The 18,694-nt window shown below is 40.3% G+C and overlaps 1 protein-coding gene across 2 annotated transcripts in view; it reads right to left on the bottom strand.

Annotated features, from left to right (window-relative positions):
- LOC131218749 (uncharacterized) overlaps positions 1–17,607 on the bottom strand; it is a 52,111-nt gene extending 34,504 nt beyond the window's left edge. The window contains exons 1-4 of one of the 2 annotated variants that reach the window (XM_058213516.1): positions 16,519–17,607; positions 14,558–14,637; positions 13,166–13,451; positions 9,938–10,428 (exon numbers count right to left, since the gene is read on the bottom strand). In XM_058213516.1, coding sequence (XP_058069499.1) covers positions 10,271–10,428; positions 13,166–13,451; positions 14,558–14,637; positions 16,519–17,290 — 1,296 coding nt within the window. In that variant the 5' untranslated portion in view covers positions 17,291–17,607 and the 3' untranslated portion in view covers positions 9,938–10,270. Of the gene's footprint in view, positions 1–9,937; positions 10,429–13,165; positions 13,452–14,557; positions 14,638–16,518 lie in introns of those variants that run through there. The other variant, XM_058213515.1, reaches the window with a different exon arrangement.
- Between the last annotated feature and the right edge of the window lie 1,087 nt (positions 17,608–18,694).

The raw sequence follows: 18,694 nt of genomic DNA, 5'->3' as shown, positions 1-18,694 counted from the left end.
CCAGCTTGATTGGCAGAGCTGGGTCACTAGGTGGGGGAGCTCAGTTCTATTCTTTTAGGCTTGCTATTCTTTTGAGATATTGATTGGGTAGCGTCATGCGCCCCTTTTGTATTTTTGGACTTGTATATGAATGTATGAATGTTTTTCGCTCATTTCAGCAGATTAGTGTGGTTATGTTTCATGCTCCAAGAACTTCCAAGCTGCGCAACTAAAACTAAATAAACGCATTAACGAAATCGGTTAAAAGTGGCTCTCGGGAACTCGGGAGTTGAGCATATGCGCGACCCCCGATTTTCAGGGTGTTACATAGTTCCCAGTAAAGTTCAATACAAATTTCTATTTTTTAGTGTTTATGCTAACATGAATGGACGATTGTAGGAGGTTTGAGCTTGAAACGCTAATCCTCCGCCTGCGCAGAATAGTGGATTCATTGGTATCATTTCCTAATCATGATAAATCTAGATCTTCTGCTTGATCAGGGCATTGAGATCATTGGGGTTTGTTAGGATTTAAAATTTGGATCAAACCGCGTACATTTTGTTTAAACATGATTTCATCAGTTCGTGGTCCTGATTATTCTAGACACTTGGGAATATTATGAAATCTTCCTACTTGTACAATAAGAGTACTCGAAATTTACATGAAATACACCTAAATGATCGTCACGCTTTTGTTATACACTCTGATCACCTCGTGCACTACTTGAAAATTCCAGGACCAAAGCTTCTACATGAAAATCGAGTTTGAAATTGCTACATTTCTCATGATCCTCAAATTTAGTCCCCACATACCCAGTCTTTGAAAACTTACCCAAAATTCTATCACTTCACCTTTAATCAATTCTAAGCACTGAAAATTGTGAGAAGCGTTGCTCCTAACTAAAGACATGTATTCAGGAATTCAAATTACAATTACTAGTATGATCTCATTAAATTTATGCAGCGCTTAAAGTTGACCTAATATACAATATAATGGGTAGGGAAGTGAGGTGTTACAACAAGAAATAGAAGAAAATTTCCATGCTCATAAGTTTTTCTTTAAGAATGGGGAAATGACCATGGTTGATCTCACCCATTTCCAACAACTACTAGGAGAAACCTGCAAGAGCTATATCACCCAGTTTAAGAGAGCAAAAAGATGGTGTTTAGGTTGTTATAATCGAAGCCGAATTTGTAGAGCTTGCATAAGATTGCTTGAATACAAACTTCGTAAGAAATTCATTGGAATGGAGTTCATGGACCTATATGACCTAATTAGGAAGGTCTCCAGGTATGAAGAGCTTCTTCAGGAGTGTGCTAGGCAAAAGAACTCATCAATTAGGACATATTATCATGACCCAAATTATGAGGTCATAATTGCCGAAGTAGAGGCTAAAAAGCCACTCATATGCTCGGCGTTGGGCAAGGAGGAATCGACAGCTTCGACCACCCAAAAGGCCCAAAAAGTATACACTTTTGATATCACAAGGGCTGATGAGATATTCAAAATTCTGTTATCTAAAAAATTTATCAAGATTCCTATAAACCATAAAATACCCTTGGCCGACAAATTGTAGAGAATCGAATATTGTAAATGGCATGGAACCCATTCCTATTCAACTAACAAATGTGTTATATTCATGAACATGGTCCAGGATAACATCGACCGTGGGTTACTAAACTTTCTCGAGAAGAGTGAGGAAGCAATGTTGATCGATACCGATCCATTCTTGTGTAATCTTGAGGTCAATATGGTTATTACAAATCTAAGAAGGGCTAATTGATTGCGACTGAGGGTTGATATTGGTCCAAATGATTGTGAATGTGCACTACAATGACCAAGGTAAGGGTGACGTCAACCTCCCCACTCAACTGCCATGTGGTTGAATATGTTTTGACAAGACGGTCGAGGCTCACAATTATGTGACTAGTGTACCAAAAGGACTATTCTGGGGTGAGGAGACGCTCCTCTGTTAAGGACGCAAAGCTGACACATGGCTCCAAGGAAGCCTGAAGGAAGCAGTCAACATTGGCCATAGAGGATGCCTTCACCCCTTGATTGCTATTCCCACGACAAAGAGTCAAGTCAAAGGATGGTTAAAACTCCGTCAACCCAGAAAAGAGTCTAGAAACGGGTCACGTGTCCTAAATTTTCAGCGGGGCCAGAAGCAATGACTCGAACTTAGAGGCACTATTGGTAAAGGCGTAGAAGAAGATATGAGACTTAGGAAAGCCCCCAATAAGTTGGAAGATTCCCAAGCCCAAGTTTAGAACCCCTTAGTAGAGGTGAACCAAGGGACCGAGCAACACTCAGAGCCTACGTTTGTCAGTGGACTACTCAGGTTCCAAGATAGACAAGAAGAATTCACCCATTTATTCAAGGAGTTCGCCGATTATTTTTCATGAGATTACCATGAGATGTCAGGACTCGACTGGGTCTTAGTCGAGCATATGTTACCTATAAAAGAAGGATATTGACCACATAAACAATTGCCCAGGCAGATGACAGCAGAAGTAACACAGAAAATAAAACAAGAAATAGAATGGCAATTGAAGGCTGGTTTTATCGGGCCCATTAAATATGTCGAGTGGATCTCGAATGTAGTCATAGTCATAAAAAAGAATGATAAGTTATGGGTTTGCATCAACTTCCGAAAATTTAATTTAGCAACGCTAAAGGATGAATACCCTATGCCAATGGCTGATCAACTGATTGATAGGGCTGATGGACATCGAGTTGTGTCCTTCATGGATGGTCATTCCGAGTATAATCAAATTTATATAACATTGAATGATGTGCCAAAAATAGCATTTAGGTGCCTAGGCCCCCTAGGGATTTACCATTGGGTGGTAATGCCCTTTGAACGTAAGAATGCAGGGGCCACACACCAAAGGACGATTGTCACGCCCCAAACCCAGAAATCGGATTCACAGGAATCCTGATCGTCGAATCTGGTGCTGACAGCCTCCGTAGTACCCCATTCTTGGCTTTTAGCGTCCATACGCCAGATTCTGATCCTGAGATCCTATAAGGAGGTTTTTTTTTCCTTTTCTAATGTACATTTAATTCGTAATAAGCATAACCACAAGATTACCCAATTCACAAAGGCAACATCAACAACACATATCCACTAATATAATCATTTGAGTACAATGCTGAAAGAAAAATACATAAATCGAGCTCCAGAAGACCGCTGCACACTCCAAGCTCAACATTGCTGCAACCTAACATCACTTGCACGCATCTATCGTGCATAAGCTTATAGAAAGCTTAGAGGGTGGTGTAAGTGTGTGCACAAGGTAAGTGCCAAGTATTTAATACAATGCCATCATCATACAGTACTGGAAATACTGGTAATCCATAAATCATAAAATATCAGAATAAGCAGAAAAACTGACAAAATCATGAATTATTAGAGTAAGCAGAAATACTGATAAGATTATAAATCATACGACAACAGAGTAAGCAGAAATACGGACAAGTCCATGAGTCAACCAATATCAGAATACGCAATATAGGACAGCTATGCAAATGAGGAGTCATAAAGAGCCAAATATCAGATGCCGAGGATGCGATGTAATATGCAATTCCTGATGAGTTCACGAATAGCGTCAGCAGTATCTAGACCATATAAATGCAGAAATGCAGTAACCCAAAGTGCCATATACCACGGAAGTAATGCAATATGCGGTGCGAATGGAATGCCCATGCTAGAGTGTGAAGTCGGGATGATAATACGTAGTGTCGCAGGCTATGGGGTCCATCACAAATGACTTCTATCCAAACCAGTCTCATACCTACATTTGGATAGTCAGACCCGATGTGGTAAACTCCTGATCTCAGGTTAGTCGTGCACCCCAACCGAAATCCTGGCCATTGCAAAGGTATATGTAACAAATAGTTGCGCACTACTAGCCCAAGTGGATAGTGAATGAATGAATGAATGAGTATGCAACTCCTGCTCAATAAGTCCACATATCAGTATGGTTCCTCTTTGGGATCATCACCGGGGTCTATTACACTCTACACCAGCTTGCCGTCCCTATCCAAACGCACAACTGGGTAAGTGAAAGAGACCTCACTATTCGCCTGCCAATATCGGGCTTGGCTCGTAGATAGTAGACCCATTCCTCAAGCTGGTCAAACTCAACCTAGACATTACCCCCTCACTCAGGCAGGTAAGGTCACACCCCCTCCCAACCGACCATGACATAGTGGGAGACGCGGCCTACTGGTATACGGCCCTCATGCGCTCATATATATCCACTCGGTCTCGATGTTGGGGCGTCCTCTGGTACCAAGAGGGTTTAAAAATTTTCACCTAGGACCATCTATGACAGCCCGATGCTAGTAACAAATTTTCGGTGTCCCATTTGGCCATCCACGATATGCCTGTGGAGGCTATGGCCCTGATGTCGCTAAGGCGTACAGTAATCACAACACTCAATGCAAGATGCATGAATCATACAATCCAGTCATGCATCAATCTTGCAAATACCGTATGCTCATGTGAGACAATCTCTACCTATCAAAAAGTCTCATAATAACATGCCCAATAACATATGCAATGGTTAACCACATCTCAAAATAAATATGCATAAGCTGCGTGTGAGCATGTATCATGATGCTATGCTATCACATATTCATAATCAGCATCAATAATCAGCAATCGACAATCGACCTCAACAATGTGGACATTTAACCAACATTACTCTCAAGGAATGACCACATAAAACTTAACATATAGTGGACCCATGACCTTGCACAAGGGCCTAATATACAACACCATGGGCCTTACTTAAGAGCTTAATACATATTACGATAGGCCTCTCATATGGGCTTAATATACATCACAATTGACTCCATCGCCTGGCTCTCAAATGCATCACAATGGGCCTCATCACATAGACCTCATATTTATCACATTAGACCTTAAACACGGGCTGAATACACATCACAATGAGCCTCAAATACGGGCCGCATATTCATCATATAGGACTCAACAATCGGCCTCGACAATTGAAATTGCCCTCGACAATCGAAATCAGCATCGGAATTGGCCTATACAATCAGCCTCGACTAATCGGAATTGGCCTCGATACTTGGCCTCGACAATCGAAATCGATCGAAAATCGGAATCGAAAATCGGCCACGATAATCAGAATTGATCGATAATCAGAATCGGCAAATTCATCACATCAATCGGAATCGACGATCGGAATCAGCCTCGACATATGGAATTGGCTTCATCAACTGGACTCGGCCTCGACAATCGGTGAGAATGGGCCTAATAAGGCTTAAGAGAAGGTCACAATGTGGACATTCACCTATCATCGCTCATCAATGTGGACATTTAACCATCATTGCTCCCAAGGAGTAGCCTACATAGGGCCAAACGTATAGTGGGCCCATAGTCTCACGCAAGGGCCTAATACACATCATTATGGGCCTCACTTATGGACTTCATGTGCATCACAATGGGCCTCATATACATTAAGCAGACTGCGTCAATGGGCCTCATATACACAACAAGTGGGCCCTACTCATGGGCCTCAAATACATAACATGTGGGCCCTACACATGGGTTTTATATACATCAAATGGGCTACATATTTGGGCCTTGAATACATCAAAAGGACCACACGTCATAGGCCTAATACATATCACAATGGGCCTTGCTCATAGGCCACGAATATATCACGATGGGCCTTGCCCATAGGCCTCAGATTCAAGCAGGTGGGCCCCATCATATGGGCCTTAAATACAAGGCAGGTGGGCCCTATCACAAAGGCCTCAAATATACATCATGTGGGCTGCATCAATGGGCCGCACTAATGGGTTTCATACACATCAAGTGTGCTACATCAATAAGCCACACTGATGGGCCACAAGTATATCAAAGTGGGCCTCTCGAATGGGCCACAAGATACATCAAAGTGGGCCATAAAAAAAACATCATATCGGGCCCCGACAAAGGCCATAGATACATAACAGGTGGGCCCTGCTCATGGGCCCTAAAGTACACCACATGGGCCATATAAGCATTAAGTGGGTCGCATTACATGGGCCTCATATACAACACATATATCGAGTGGGCCGCACCTCCAGCGGACTGGACGGTATGGAATACAAAACATACATCGCGGCAGGTTTTCAACAGATAGCCGGCCTGATAGACACAAGCATTAAGGTGGGCCACTGCACAGACGGTGCAGGTCCAACACTGCATCATGGTGGGGCAATACACGGCACCGTCCAGATGGACGATGCAGATGAAACACATACTATTAAGGTGGGTCCCACGGAATTTGGTGACGTCATTGCACAGCTACATAGCTGGTGTAGGGATCCCAACCAGTTCGTCCAGCAGGTGGGTCTCACATGGGGCCCACCACATACCTATATATTACGATATATTATATATATATATAATTTTATATACATATATTTATTATTATTATTATTATATTTTCTATATATATATATATATATATATATATATATATATATAAAGCTACTGTCAAGGAGCTTGGTTGAATGGACGGTTTGGGTGTAAGGCACGTACACCAAGGTGGGGTCCTCATTGATGGACGGTGTGTAGCACATACATAAGCGTGGGGTCCACGGCCTGGACAAGGACGGAGTGGAGATATAACAAATACATCATGGTGGACCATACCTGTCCAGCAAGCAGGGTGAATGGCATGGCTGAAATCACATACGTCAGCGTGTACTCCATGGTACACCGTTCAGGGACAGACGATTTGGTTATACAATGCATAAATCAAGGTGGGTCCCACCTACCCACACGTGTCACACGTGTGGGATGGGCCCACTCCATCAGTGGATGGACGGCGTGAATACACCACATACATCATAGTGGCCCACAGCACACCGTCCAGACAGACGGTGTGAACAAATACATGACGGTGGTCCCTTAGCACCGTCCAGATTCCTCTGGATGGTGGGGCCCTTGGCATGGCACATGGATCAAGGTGGGTCCCACTTGGGGCCCACCATAATGTTTATCTTCCATCCAATCTGTTAATAAGGTCACACAAGGACCTGAGTACAGAGGAAAAATAAATTTCATAGAGATCCAAAACTTCTATGGCCCAACAAATGGTTTCAATGGTAGACATTCAACACCAATGTTTCCTGCCGTGTGGGCCACCTGAGTGTTGTATGCAGTTGATATTTGGGGGCACCCCATATATGGAGGGCACCCATCAAATGCACGGTGTTGATGTACAGAACACATCATAGTGGGGCCCACGGCTGGGACCCACGGTCCCTGCCTCCTTCGTCCACGGCGTAGTAGCATCCTGCGCTGCTGACGCAGCAACAGCAAGCGCTGCTGCCTATATATATTATTTATATATATATATATATATATATATATATATATATATATATATATATATAGAAAACTTATTTTTCTGAGGTTTTTCTTAGGTGGGGCCCGCATCAGGTGGATCCACTCCACCCATTGGATTCTATGACTCAATACAAACCCATCAAGCCCAATATTCGATAGGTTTTGGTGTACAAAAACATCATGGTGTATTTCAATGGTAAAAAATACTATTCTCTATGCTATGGCCCGCCAGGAAGTCAGATTGAGCTCATTTTTCGGCTCAACGCCTAAAATAATCTGAGGAAAAGGATGAACGGCTTGGATTAAGTACATACATCAAGGTGGGGCTTGTAGGAGCGGCCCACTCCAAGCTTAACTTGTTAGTACACCCCAATGTCAGTTCACACTTCACTGGAAACACGCCCAGCGTCCAAGGACGTTGGACGGTTTGCGTGCACCAATTCATCTAGGTGGGTCCCATGCAAACATGGCCCACTTGATTAAGATCAATTTGATATCTGTGTTTACCCATCACCCAGAAGGTAGGGCCCACATGGCTTGGACGGCCATGGGGTCTATTTGATGGACGGTTGGACATCACATAACTCATTGAGTGGGCCACAAAATAAAGGAATGAGAGAGAGAGAGAAAGAAAGAGGCACCCACATTTGATCTTCTCTTCCTTCTTTCGCCTATAGTCTCTAGAGTTCCAAGGAAACGATTTCGATGGTTGAGATGGACTTTGAATGGTGGAGATGGGAGGTAGGAAGGTGGACCACACTAGCTCTCTCATGGGGAGCTTGGACATGGGTTGCTTGGGATGAAAAAAATGAGAGAGAATGAGAGAGAGATGATGGGAGAGGAGTAATGGGAGAGAGTGATGGATGGGTGTACTTGAGTAAGGGATAGAGTTGACTTTTAATGGTTGCTTTTGTACTTGGGGATGGGATAGATTATGGGTGTACTTTAACAAGTGAAGTGATTGATGTGATGAATTTTTTAGAGATTGTAACGTGCGGCATTTTTCCTCAAACTGAACGCGGGCCCACATCTCTTGGCCCAGGTATCGCCTTGGTGCACGAGACGCAACATCGGAACCGCGGCGACGGTGTAGTCGTAAGGGTACAAGTCTTAGATTAAGCCTACTCAAATGTACGGGATATGACTTAGGGTCACACACAAATACCGATAACAGATCGCGGGTCGCCGGATTTCGATAGGAAGGACCGCGGAAGCCTACGGAACGGTAGAATATAGGATACGGGTCTTACAACGATGAAGGTCATATTCCATGATATGATCGACCAATTTATGGATGTTTACGTCGGTGGTGTAGTGTTAAAGTCGACCAATTATTCGAGCGAATGAGACTCCACTTAAGTATGCTTTTGGAGTCTTGACCGGTAATTTCTTGGGATTTTTGATACATTAGCGAGGAATCAAGGTGGATCAAAACAAGACTTGAGTAATTATAAATGCTTATCCACTAGGGAATAAACTAGAACTGCAGAGATTTCTTGATCAAGTTAATTTCATATGGATATTCATATCTAATTGTGCTGGGAAGACTAATGTATTTTCTCCGTTGGTAAAATTGAAGTAGGGGCTCGAATTTAAATGGGAGGTAGAGCATATCTACAGACTTTAGAGAATATCAAGGAATATTTGATGAAGCCACAAGTGTTAATGCCGTAAGTCGAAGGTCGATTGTTCAAACTGTATATTGCAGCATCAACAAATTCGATCGGAGCTCTCCTAGCCTAAGTTGACGACGACCGGAAAGAGCGTGCAATCTATTATTTGAATTGGATGCTTCTCGATGCTGAATGATATTATTCTGCTATAGAAAATTTATGCTCATCATTGTATTTCGTGGCTATCAAATTAATGCATTATTTGTTAGCTAAAAGAATAAATGAAATGAGGTGCAGAGCTACATCATTGGAGATGGTTTAAGAAAAGTTGCGCTTGCAGTGTATACAGAGAGAACCGTGTGATGAAGGAAATGCTCCAAATGTTGATGGCTTAGAACTATGTGACGGTTCAAATCTGTGCAGATCATTTGGTGCAAAACGGATATGAGGAGCACATACAGCATTAAGCATGTGTTAATTTGGACAAGGTTATAACAATAGGTGACTGGGCGTCAGGACCTTTGATTTGTGTTGGTCTTCTCTTGGGTGTTTGTAGGAATGGTTGTCGATGGAGAGGTAGAGAAGGCGGTGATGTTAGCAACCGCGACAATAGATTATGACAAGAACACTCTTCGATGGCATCGACACTTAACCTCTAATGGCATCGAAGCTACTTCAATGTCATTGGAAATAACACCAAACTGTCCAGAGGCAAAACATGGAATTCCGGATATCTTCAATTGCATTGACCTAGTTTCGATGGCATAAAGGTATCACTCAATTAGTGACTAATTGGAGAAAATCTGAAAATACTCAATGATATTGAGTTGACTTCAATGACATCAAAGCCTTCTCGATGACATCAAACCTGTCATTTACAGGCTATTGAGTTTACATATTTAAGGGTTTATTATTATTATTATTATTATTATTATTATTATAGATTTGCCAAGGAGAGAAAGAACTCTTCTCCTGCTGCTGCTGCGTGAGGATGTTGAAAAACATAAAACAGGCGGCAACAAGGAGAGAATGAAAAACGTTTGTGAAAAATAGGGCAGTGGCCCATATCAAAATGTTGCTCCGATACCGTAATAAAGTTGGAAATAAGATGTCTGCTGCATATCAATCATCCAGATTTTACACACACAGAATTTATAGATAATAAAAGGGAAACAAAAATAAAACACAAGATCCATTTATCCAGCTAGTGCACTGAGGTACAATCCACAAGATCTAGAATCCAATCATCCAGTTCATGCATCGAAGTGCCTTTTCCAATATATCATACAGAACAACATACCTAATTGCAGAAGCATTCTTTAATGCGTCTGTAAAGAACTGGGAGCAACATACAACAAGCCAATAGAACCACCGTCATTACAACACATAGCAATAAGACATTGCGGAACCCATCCTTGTGGTCTGTCCAGGGAATGCCTCCGACGCTCAATCCGAATACTGCAAGACCAGAAAGAAAAATGCTTACTTGCATGACTCTGTCCGCAAACAACAAACACCAGCAACCCAACATGCTGACATTGCATACTTGCAGAGATCCAAGCTGTTCATCAGGAAGACCCAAGTGTATTTTTTTTTTATTTTTTTTATTTTTTTTTTAAGGACGGTTACAAAGACAATAGCCGACGGTCCTACTCAAGCTATATATATACATGGCCTACCAGATGAGTGGGCCACTTGATTACTGTGCCATGAGACATTCATGATGGGCCCACCCGATGAAACGTCCAGATATTTCACAGCGCCCCAAACTCGGTGAACCCGCTTACAGAATTCCCGAGATCCGAATCCTTTGGTGACATGCCATGTCGGAACATGCAGGGATGCTTTTGTTTGGTGTTGGAGTAGATGGGCACTAACAAATAAGAATTCCTGAAGGTATAGGATCCCTTTTCTTTTTAAGGACAAGTAGAGAAACCTGTTTGGATAGAGAGAACCCAAAATGTGGAAATGAAATTACCTTTTGACTGTTTGGGGACATGGGATTAAATGGTATGGAATTGCATTAGATGGAATTAACACTATTATTGTACAATGCTTGCATGTCTGGAAATACCATGGTATTTGATTGTCCAATCCCACATTTGGGATTAAATTCTTACTATAAGAAAAGCATCGTATTAAGTGAAACTCACATTTGGTGGAACATGATACTGCAGTATATACTGTTGGAACTGGATCACATGATATTTGAATTAATCCAATCCTTCCCTGTTATTAATTTCCAAATGCAGTACTATGGAATTTGCATGGGACCAAATGCAATTCCATATCACCTAATCCCACATGGCCACATCCCAAACAGGCCCAGAAAATAGAGAAAAGTAAAACTCAACACTAATTTCATTGTTCAGCGGCTAGTGTTGTTTTCTATGAAAATGTTAAAAGTTCAAGAGTTTAACAATGAGATCTTTCTCATGATCATGTAAATCTATAGAAATTTTGACCGTACTAGCATCATGGTATTGCCAAACGCCCTAAAATTTGGTAAGCTTAAACAAATGCCCTAGCTAGCCCCCTAACACCATTTCGAAAAATAAATAAAATTGGATGAATTTACCCCTGAAACTGCCCCATGCATAGAGCGTTGCTCCGGTCATGGCATTGAAGCGGGAGGGAAGTGGATTGCACGTGCTAGGTAAACTTTACGGGGTTCACTATGGTGTTTGTGAGAAACCCACCCCGTTCACACGTTTTGCTAAATCATTTTATGGCACGAGCCCAAAAATGAAGTAGATCCAAAGCTCAAGTGGGCCACACAACATAAAACAATGGATATTATATGCCATGGTTGAAACATTCGTAGGGCTGTAGAAGCTTTGGATCGTGCTAATATTTTTGTTTTAAAAAAATAAAATTATCCCAGGGATAAAGACCTTGCGAACATTTGAGTCATTTTATGAATGGTTTGGATTGCATAAAAACATCATGGTTGAGCCTAGAAACGTTTGAATGGTATGCAATCCCTTTCCATTGTTTCCCATCGTATGGCCCACTTGAGTTTCGAAAGTATCTAATTTTTTGTCTCACGTTTTGAATGAATGGAGTGGATTTCTTACAAACATCATGGCCCAACATAGCTTCTTATGTGAGTAACTTCCTGTAAAAGGCATTTGCTAGAAATTCACGCCCATGTGATGGGACATGATGTGGATTGTGTTAAGCATATAGGTTATTGTGTGTCAACCTCGACCCTTAACACATGACAACTTCGACCCATAACACAGGACAACCTAGACCTTCAACACATGACAACCATGACCCAAGCCCTTAACATATGACAACCACGACCCAAACCCTTAATATATGATAACTTATACCATTAATACATAACAATCAAGACTCAAATTCTTAATATATGACAACCCATACCCTTAACATATGACAACCACTTCAACCAAGGTAATACAATATAAAATTCAAATTCTATTTTCTTCATTGTCTTTCACATGACAACCAAAACCATCATTCTCTACCTCAAATTCCTCCCAATAATCACTTCTCCCCATGAGAACAACCACAACCATCCCTCTTTATCCACAATCAAAAGTAGCTTCAATCTCTAAGAAAATGTAATTCTACAAAAAATAAAATAAAAAATTCATTTAAAATATCTTCCACGGCTTTTATCTCTAAGAAATGTGGTCGTCGGAGCAAAATCAACACTTTTTTTAGGGCCTTAGAATTTTTTGACGATGCCCATAAACTGAAGAAGTTAATGATAGTGAACGTATGCCAAAAAATATATTCGGAAGGGGTGAAAGTGGGTCCCTAGAAGACATGTCTGAAAAGGAAGAATAAGCCTTAGGAAAACATCAAATGAAGAAGAAGAAAAATAAGTTCCATATAGACACTAAATTCCAATGCAAAATCATTTTTATCTACCAATTCTCCAAAATGTGATCAAAAGGCCAACCAAGGAACATATTTAAGAGGTTGTATTTTTTAGGCTTTTGGCAATACCAAAGGCTATTACGTCAAAATCCTAAATCTATATTTTAAATGGTTCTTTTTTTAAATGGTTTTACACAAATACTGAGAAAAAAAATAAGAAAAGAAAACCAATTTCCCCCTTTTCTTGTTTTCTCAAAATGAGAAAATCATCACATTAGGGAAATTTGCATTCTTTTTCTCCTATAAAAATAAAATAAATAAGTAAGAGAGAAAAACAGCCTACTTCCTGTGATGAAAGATAACGGTAGAAGCATCACTGAAAGAATGGATAAATAGTAAAGCTTTTGGTTGATCTGCGCAGCCTGCCTGCTATCAAGAGCAGCCTGCTTGCTGTCAAAACCTGCTTGAATTGCTGCGACCCGACTGCCAATAAACCCCACATTTTCTTTTAGCCTCCCGAGGTTGCCGATAACCTCCTCAAGAGAGACATTGTCGGCAGCAGCCCACCAACGTTTTAGAGTACATTTTTCTTTGATGCGAGGGAAAACCTGCTCCACATGAGCGATTACCTGGATTGCGACATGGACATAAATCATCATAATGAGACAGATGTACGGCCTGGATCTGAATTTGAGTGATCCAATAACCGGGAAAAGTATTCACAGCTCATACAAGCTGCTACATGAGTACTTGTAAGGTCACAAGACGTACGGGACTAGATTATTACTTTTTCAAGGTATAGTTTGTATCCTTAATGTATTAGGTTCTTCATTATCTGAACCCACTAGATGTGATGTAGAGCAGGTCACAGATACTTTCATGTTCAAGATGGACCGGAGAAGGCCCAATTTGAGGTAGAAGTGATCAGGACCGTCTGGACCCTAAAGCAGGTGTATCTCGCAAGCCGGAATGAGTTATTTGACGTACCATATATAATTTTGAGGTAAGAGAAGCTACTTTGACCACCCAAACCTGCTACGTGGGGTTGCCAGTGCCGAATTTACGAGATTCCATCATATGGATGGTCGAAACTCCATTTTAATTTCGTTTTTACTATTTATAGTAAGTTTTAGCTCGATCATAACTCTTGATCCTTTGAGCTTTAGGAGTTGTGCTCAACATGAAAAAGGGCTTAGAAAAATTAGGAGAATAACATGGTTAGGCCAAATTGACACTTACTATTTTTAACCGAAAACCAAGATGTCTAGTAGAAATCATGATGGTCTACAAATAGTAAGTTTATATTTATTGGAAGTCACAAATTTTAGGGAGTTTGAGTTGGAGTTTGATTATGAAACTTATTCTTAGATTTGGTGTCTCTATTTAAAGGGTTGTAAATATGTTTTTATCATCAATCAATCCATTTTCCAATTTATTAGAATTTATTTATATTTTACTATTTTCCCTCATGGATTTGAGGAGTCTTTGTGAAGAATCCAGAGAGAAGCTCCATGGATTTTCACTAATCATCCGTTTGAGGAAGATGGTGATCAACCTTATCACGTCCATCCCTACCCTACGTGGATGGGGATACCGGTATCTGTATATCAATGACTGTTTTAAAATGCAGAGTTGTATCTTTGCTCCATTTGTTCAGTTTGTGTTCATGTAAGGGCATCGCAAGGGGACTTTCTTCCGTAGTAAATTTATATAGACTCGAAAAAAAAAAATTTACCTGAAGGAGTCGCTGCAAATCCAAATGCATTTTGGCCAATCTTCTATCATCCCACATCTCTCTCTTCACAGTACCACCACCTGGGGAAAGAGCTCATATATTAGAGAAATAGAGAAAGAAAGCTACTTAAAGAACCAACTACTTGAATTGAATTATTGCAATCCCATTTGATTGAACGTCCAAATGCACACCGTCCAATTGAGCTGAAACTGTTACTTTGCTAAAGTGTAAATAACCAAACTAATTTTAATGATTTTAAGAAGAAGGGTAAGTGTAAAGAGAAAAGGGTAATGATTTTAAGAAGGAAGTTTTTAACAGTAGGGCGTGCAATCACCAACATTTCTTATAGTATGGTCCACCTGATAATTTGATTTGTTTTAATTTTAGCATAATGTCCTAAAATGGTATGGAAATATGGATGGACAACGTGGATATAGAATACATGCATCAAAGTGGGCCCCACGGTAAGAGTCACATTGTCTTGAGTGAGTCACAGGTCTCACCTAATCTACTCTCATTTCTGACTATGGGTGCGTTTGGTAAACTTGGTAAAAAGAGTTTGAATTGAATTCAAGTACTGAATTTTAAGTATTGATAATTGCCAGAATGCTTGTTTGGTAAACCGTCCACAAAAAATTCCTGACACTGTAATTCATGTTTGGTAAAGACACAAAACCAGTGCCTTTAACCTGGATTGCATAGAATGTTCTATGGGGCCACTATAATGTATGTGTTTAATTCACACTCTCTTTCTATTTTGCTAGGTTATTTTAGAGCATGAGCCAAAAATGAAGCAGGTCCAATTCTCAGGTGGACCACACTGCATGAAATAGTGGTATGATCGCTCACGATTAAAAACTTATTGCAGGCTACAGAAGTTTTGGTCTAAGCTAATATTTGTTATTTCCCTTCATCCAATCTGTTTGTCCTAATCTTTATGGTGGGTCCTATAAAGTCTTTAATGGTGGTCATTCGATCACTTTCTTATAACATGGTCTACCTAAGATTTGGATTTGCCACATTTTTTGAGCTCATGCCTTACAATGATCTGTAAAAATCGATAGCCTGTGTGGACACATCTTGGTGGGTCCCATAGATCGGCCAATAACCACATCCCTATTACTATGCAATAGGCTGTTTAGATTTTATTTTTTTTTCCTTATTAGATTTTTTTATATAATAAATTCTTATTTAACAATCTCATGAATTGGTCGGCATTTTCATCATTTAGAAAAATACAATCTTCAAATTAATGGATATTAGAGAAAACTAATTGAAGAAATCCGTTTGACAGCAACTCAATTAGTGGGGGTAGTTTAATGAAAACTTAATTAAAAAAGTTACCTATGATGTATATGTATTATTTTGTAAAATTCCCTATAGTTAAATATTTTACAACTCGTCTACTAGGCGCGGAATGTGTGCAAACCCGGTTGTCCAATCATAGCTCCTGTGGGTCCCACCGTGATGTATCTGATTATCCATGCCATCCATCCATTTTCTTAGATCATTTTAAGATATGAGCCCAAAAATGAAGCAGATCCAATGATCAAGTGGACCACACTAGAGATGACTCTTGCAATTAATGCAACCTAAGCTCACTATTTGGTGTGGCCCACTGAAAGTTGGATCTGCTTCATTTTTGGGCTTATTCCTTAAAATGATATGTGAAAATAGATGGACGGAAAATCTCACCCTTGAATTACACAACAGCCACCTGAGTAGAAAACATGCTGATTTTTGTCCCAGCCTTTCATGTGGACTGGGTGAAGGGTCTGAACGGCATGGATTCTACACACACAACACGGTGGGCCACAGTGTCTAATCAATAATACTAGTCGTTCCCTCTCAAAATGTTCCTGTCCTGTGGACCATCTGAGTTTTGGATGAGCTCATTCCAAAAAAATAAAAATAAAATATAATTCAAGAGGCAGTTTATACTTGTTCTTGAGTGGTATTACCAATCTTTCTTCGGGCCTCGATGTTTTCCCATAACCATTCCATCCATTCTTCGATTGTATCCAGATCAATCTCGAGGTTTGTAACAATACACTGAAGATGATCCATGTGTCTATTTACAATGTGAACAAGAAGATTTCCAACAGTTTTCACCACCAGATTATCAGCTTCCTCCTCATTCATTTCGAACCGACTTTCAACATCTCCCTCTTCAATCCCGTTCTTAGCTGCTACCCCTTTCTCTTCATTTCTAACCAGATTGGAATTCTCAGGACGATCTCCCTTTTCAATAACGATCTCATCTAGTTCCACCCCCATCTCATCACTTCTAACCAGATTGGGATTCTCAGGAGAGAAACCCAATCTGAGATTTGGACCTAAAGACATTGTAATCACCGAATTTTCAGTGATTCTAGCAGCAAGCCTAAGTCTGAAATTGCTAAGAGAAGGTCCTGATGAATTTACCCGAAGAAAAAGTGCCCCATCGACATGGCCACAAAACGGTCCGCTGCTAACCATCCTTGTAATGTCTTGGTGTTTCAGAGGCGGACAGAGCTTCTCAGTAAAAATTTTCTTGAATGATCTAAGCTTCTGATTTCGATTGGGAAGTTCTCCATGATACCAACAGAAATGATTCCCTCTATCTTCTCTGAGATCCCATCCCTTTTTAAAATAATTCCCCAACCCATCGAATCTATAAGCAGTCCATACCACACCATCATACAACCGACAGGATTCTTTGGGAGGAGTTTCAGCAGAGGTTTCGATAGCCATTTCTGCTGTATATGCAGTAGTTTGATCTCTAGCAAGCTTTGAGAACACCCAATAATTTAAGACATGTAAGTCCTGCAATTGTTGCTCTCTTTGGATGGTTCAATCCAAAGACTGACATGATGGAGAAAAATCCAATAATCAGATTCTGACAGCAAAACCTCTGAACATTTGTTGTTTCTCATCTCTGAAATAGAAAAGAAAGATATTAGCATTACTCATCTGGTTAAAAACAAAAAGAAAAGAATAGAAGAAGAGGGGGAATTTCTTATGTAACTAGGATCACACATCATATCCAACCCAAGTAATCTGGAAAAACAATCCTTAATTTCAGATTAGTTTGACCACAAAAACCTGTGAATAACCTTTTAACTAAAAAAATAAACTTACCAATTTATTTTATTTTATTTTTTTTAAAGACAATTTTAGATCAATAAAGTGAATTTGAAAAACTAATTTATTTTCATGTAGACTCATTGCCAAACCCTATAAAAATCAATCAAAAAGAGATGCACATAGTTTAGTATCAATAAAATGAATTTAAGAGGAATAATCTTCTTGGCTCTTCGTTCAAATGGATCGAGAGTTCGATGAGGACATTTCCCATAGAATTAGATATAGGTGTGATCGCCGCATGCCAATGGGACTTAAGGGAACATTTTTTTTATGCAACACCATTAAGACAGAAAATGACTCTGAGAATGCCACAACAGAATGGTGTAGTTGAGCACATGAACAGTATCGTTCTAAAGCGTGTAAGGAGCATGATAATCCATACTAGATTGCCTAAATAGTTTTTCAGGCAGATGTCGTAATACTACAATTTACTTGATTAACAAAGGACTCTCAGTTGCTTTGGATGATGGATTGCTAGAGGCAACATGAACTAGAAAAAGGTAAACTTGTCCCGTTTAAAGATATTTGGTTGTATCTCTTATGTCCGTATTGATTCTAAGAATAAGACTAAGCTTGATCCACACCCTGATCCATAGCTCAAGTGGTAGACTGAGTGAAAGATACCTCGTTTCAACACTGAGGTCTTGGTATTGATTCCTTAGAGGGGGTGGCTAACAGCGAAGTGTGAACGGACAGTGAGTATACTAACAAGGTAACAAAAAAAAAAAACCTAAGCTTGATCCCAAGTCCAAAGGGTGCACATTTGTCCATGTGGTTGAGAAGGGATCACTTCTCCCAACATTAGAGGGGTCACCAACAAATCTAGGTTTATTAGCACATGCGAGGGGTAAGAGAAGATGGATGGTGCACATGTGGGGCGGTTGAGATGTGGGGTACAAGAAAAGAAACATGTGGCACATGTGACATAGTGGCACATGTGAGGCATGCATAGCGGAAGATCAACAATGGCTCATGTGGTACATTGGCCAATGTGCATATGTGAGGCGATTT

This window comes from Magnolia sinica, chromosome 11, assembly GCF_029962835.1.
Source record: "Magnolia sinica isolate HGM2019 chromosome 11, MsV1, whole genome shotgun sequence".
Taxonomy (NCBI): Eukaryota; Viridiplantae; Streptophyta; class Magnoliopsida; order Magnoliales; family Magnoliaceae; genus Magnolia; species Magnolia sinica.
The sequence above is the reverse complement of the archived record's forward strand: the minus strand, read 5'-3'. Positions and strand labels throughout refer to the sequence as shown.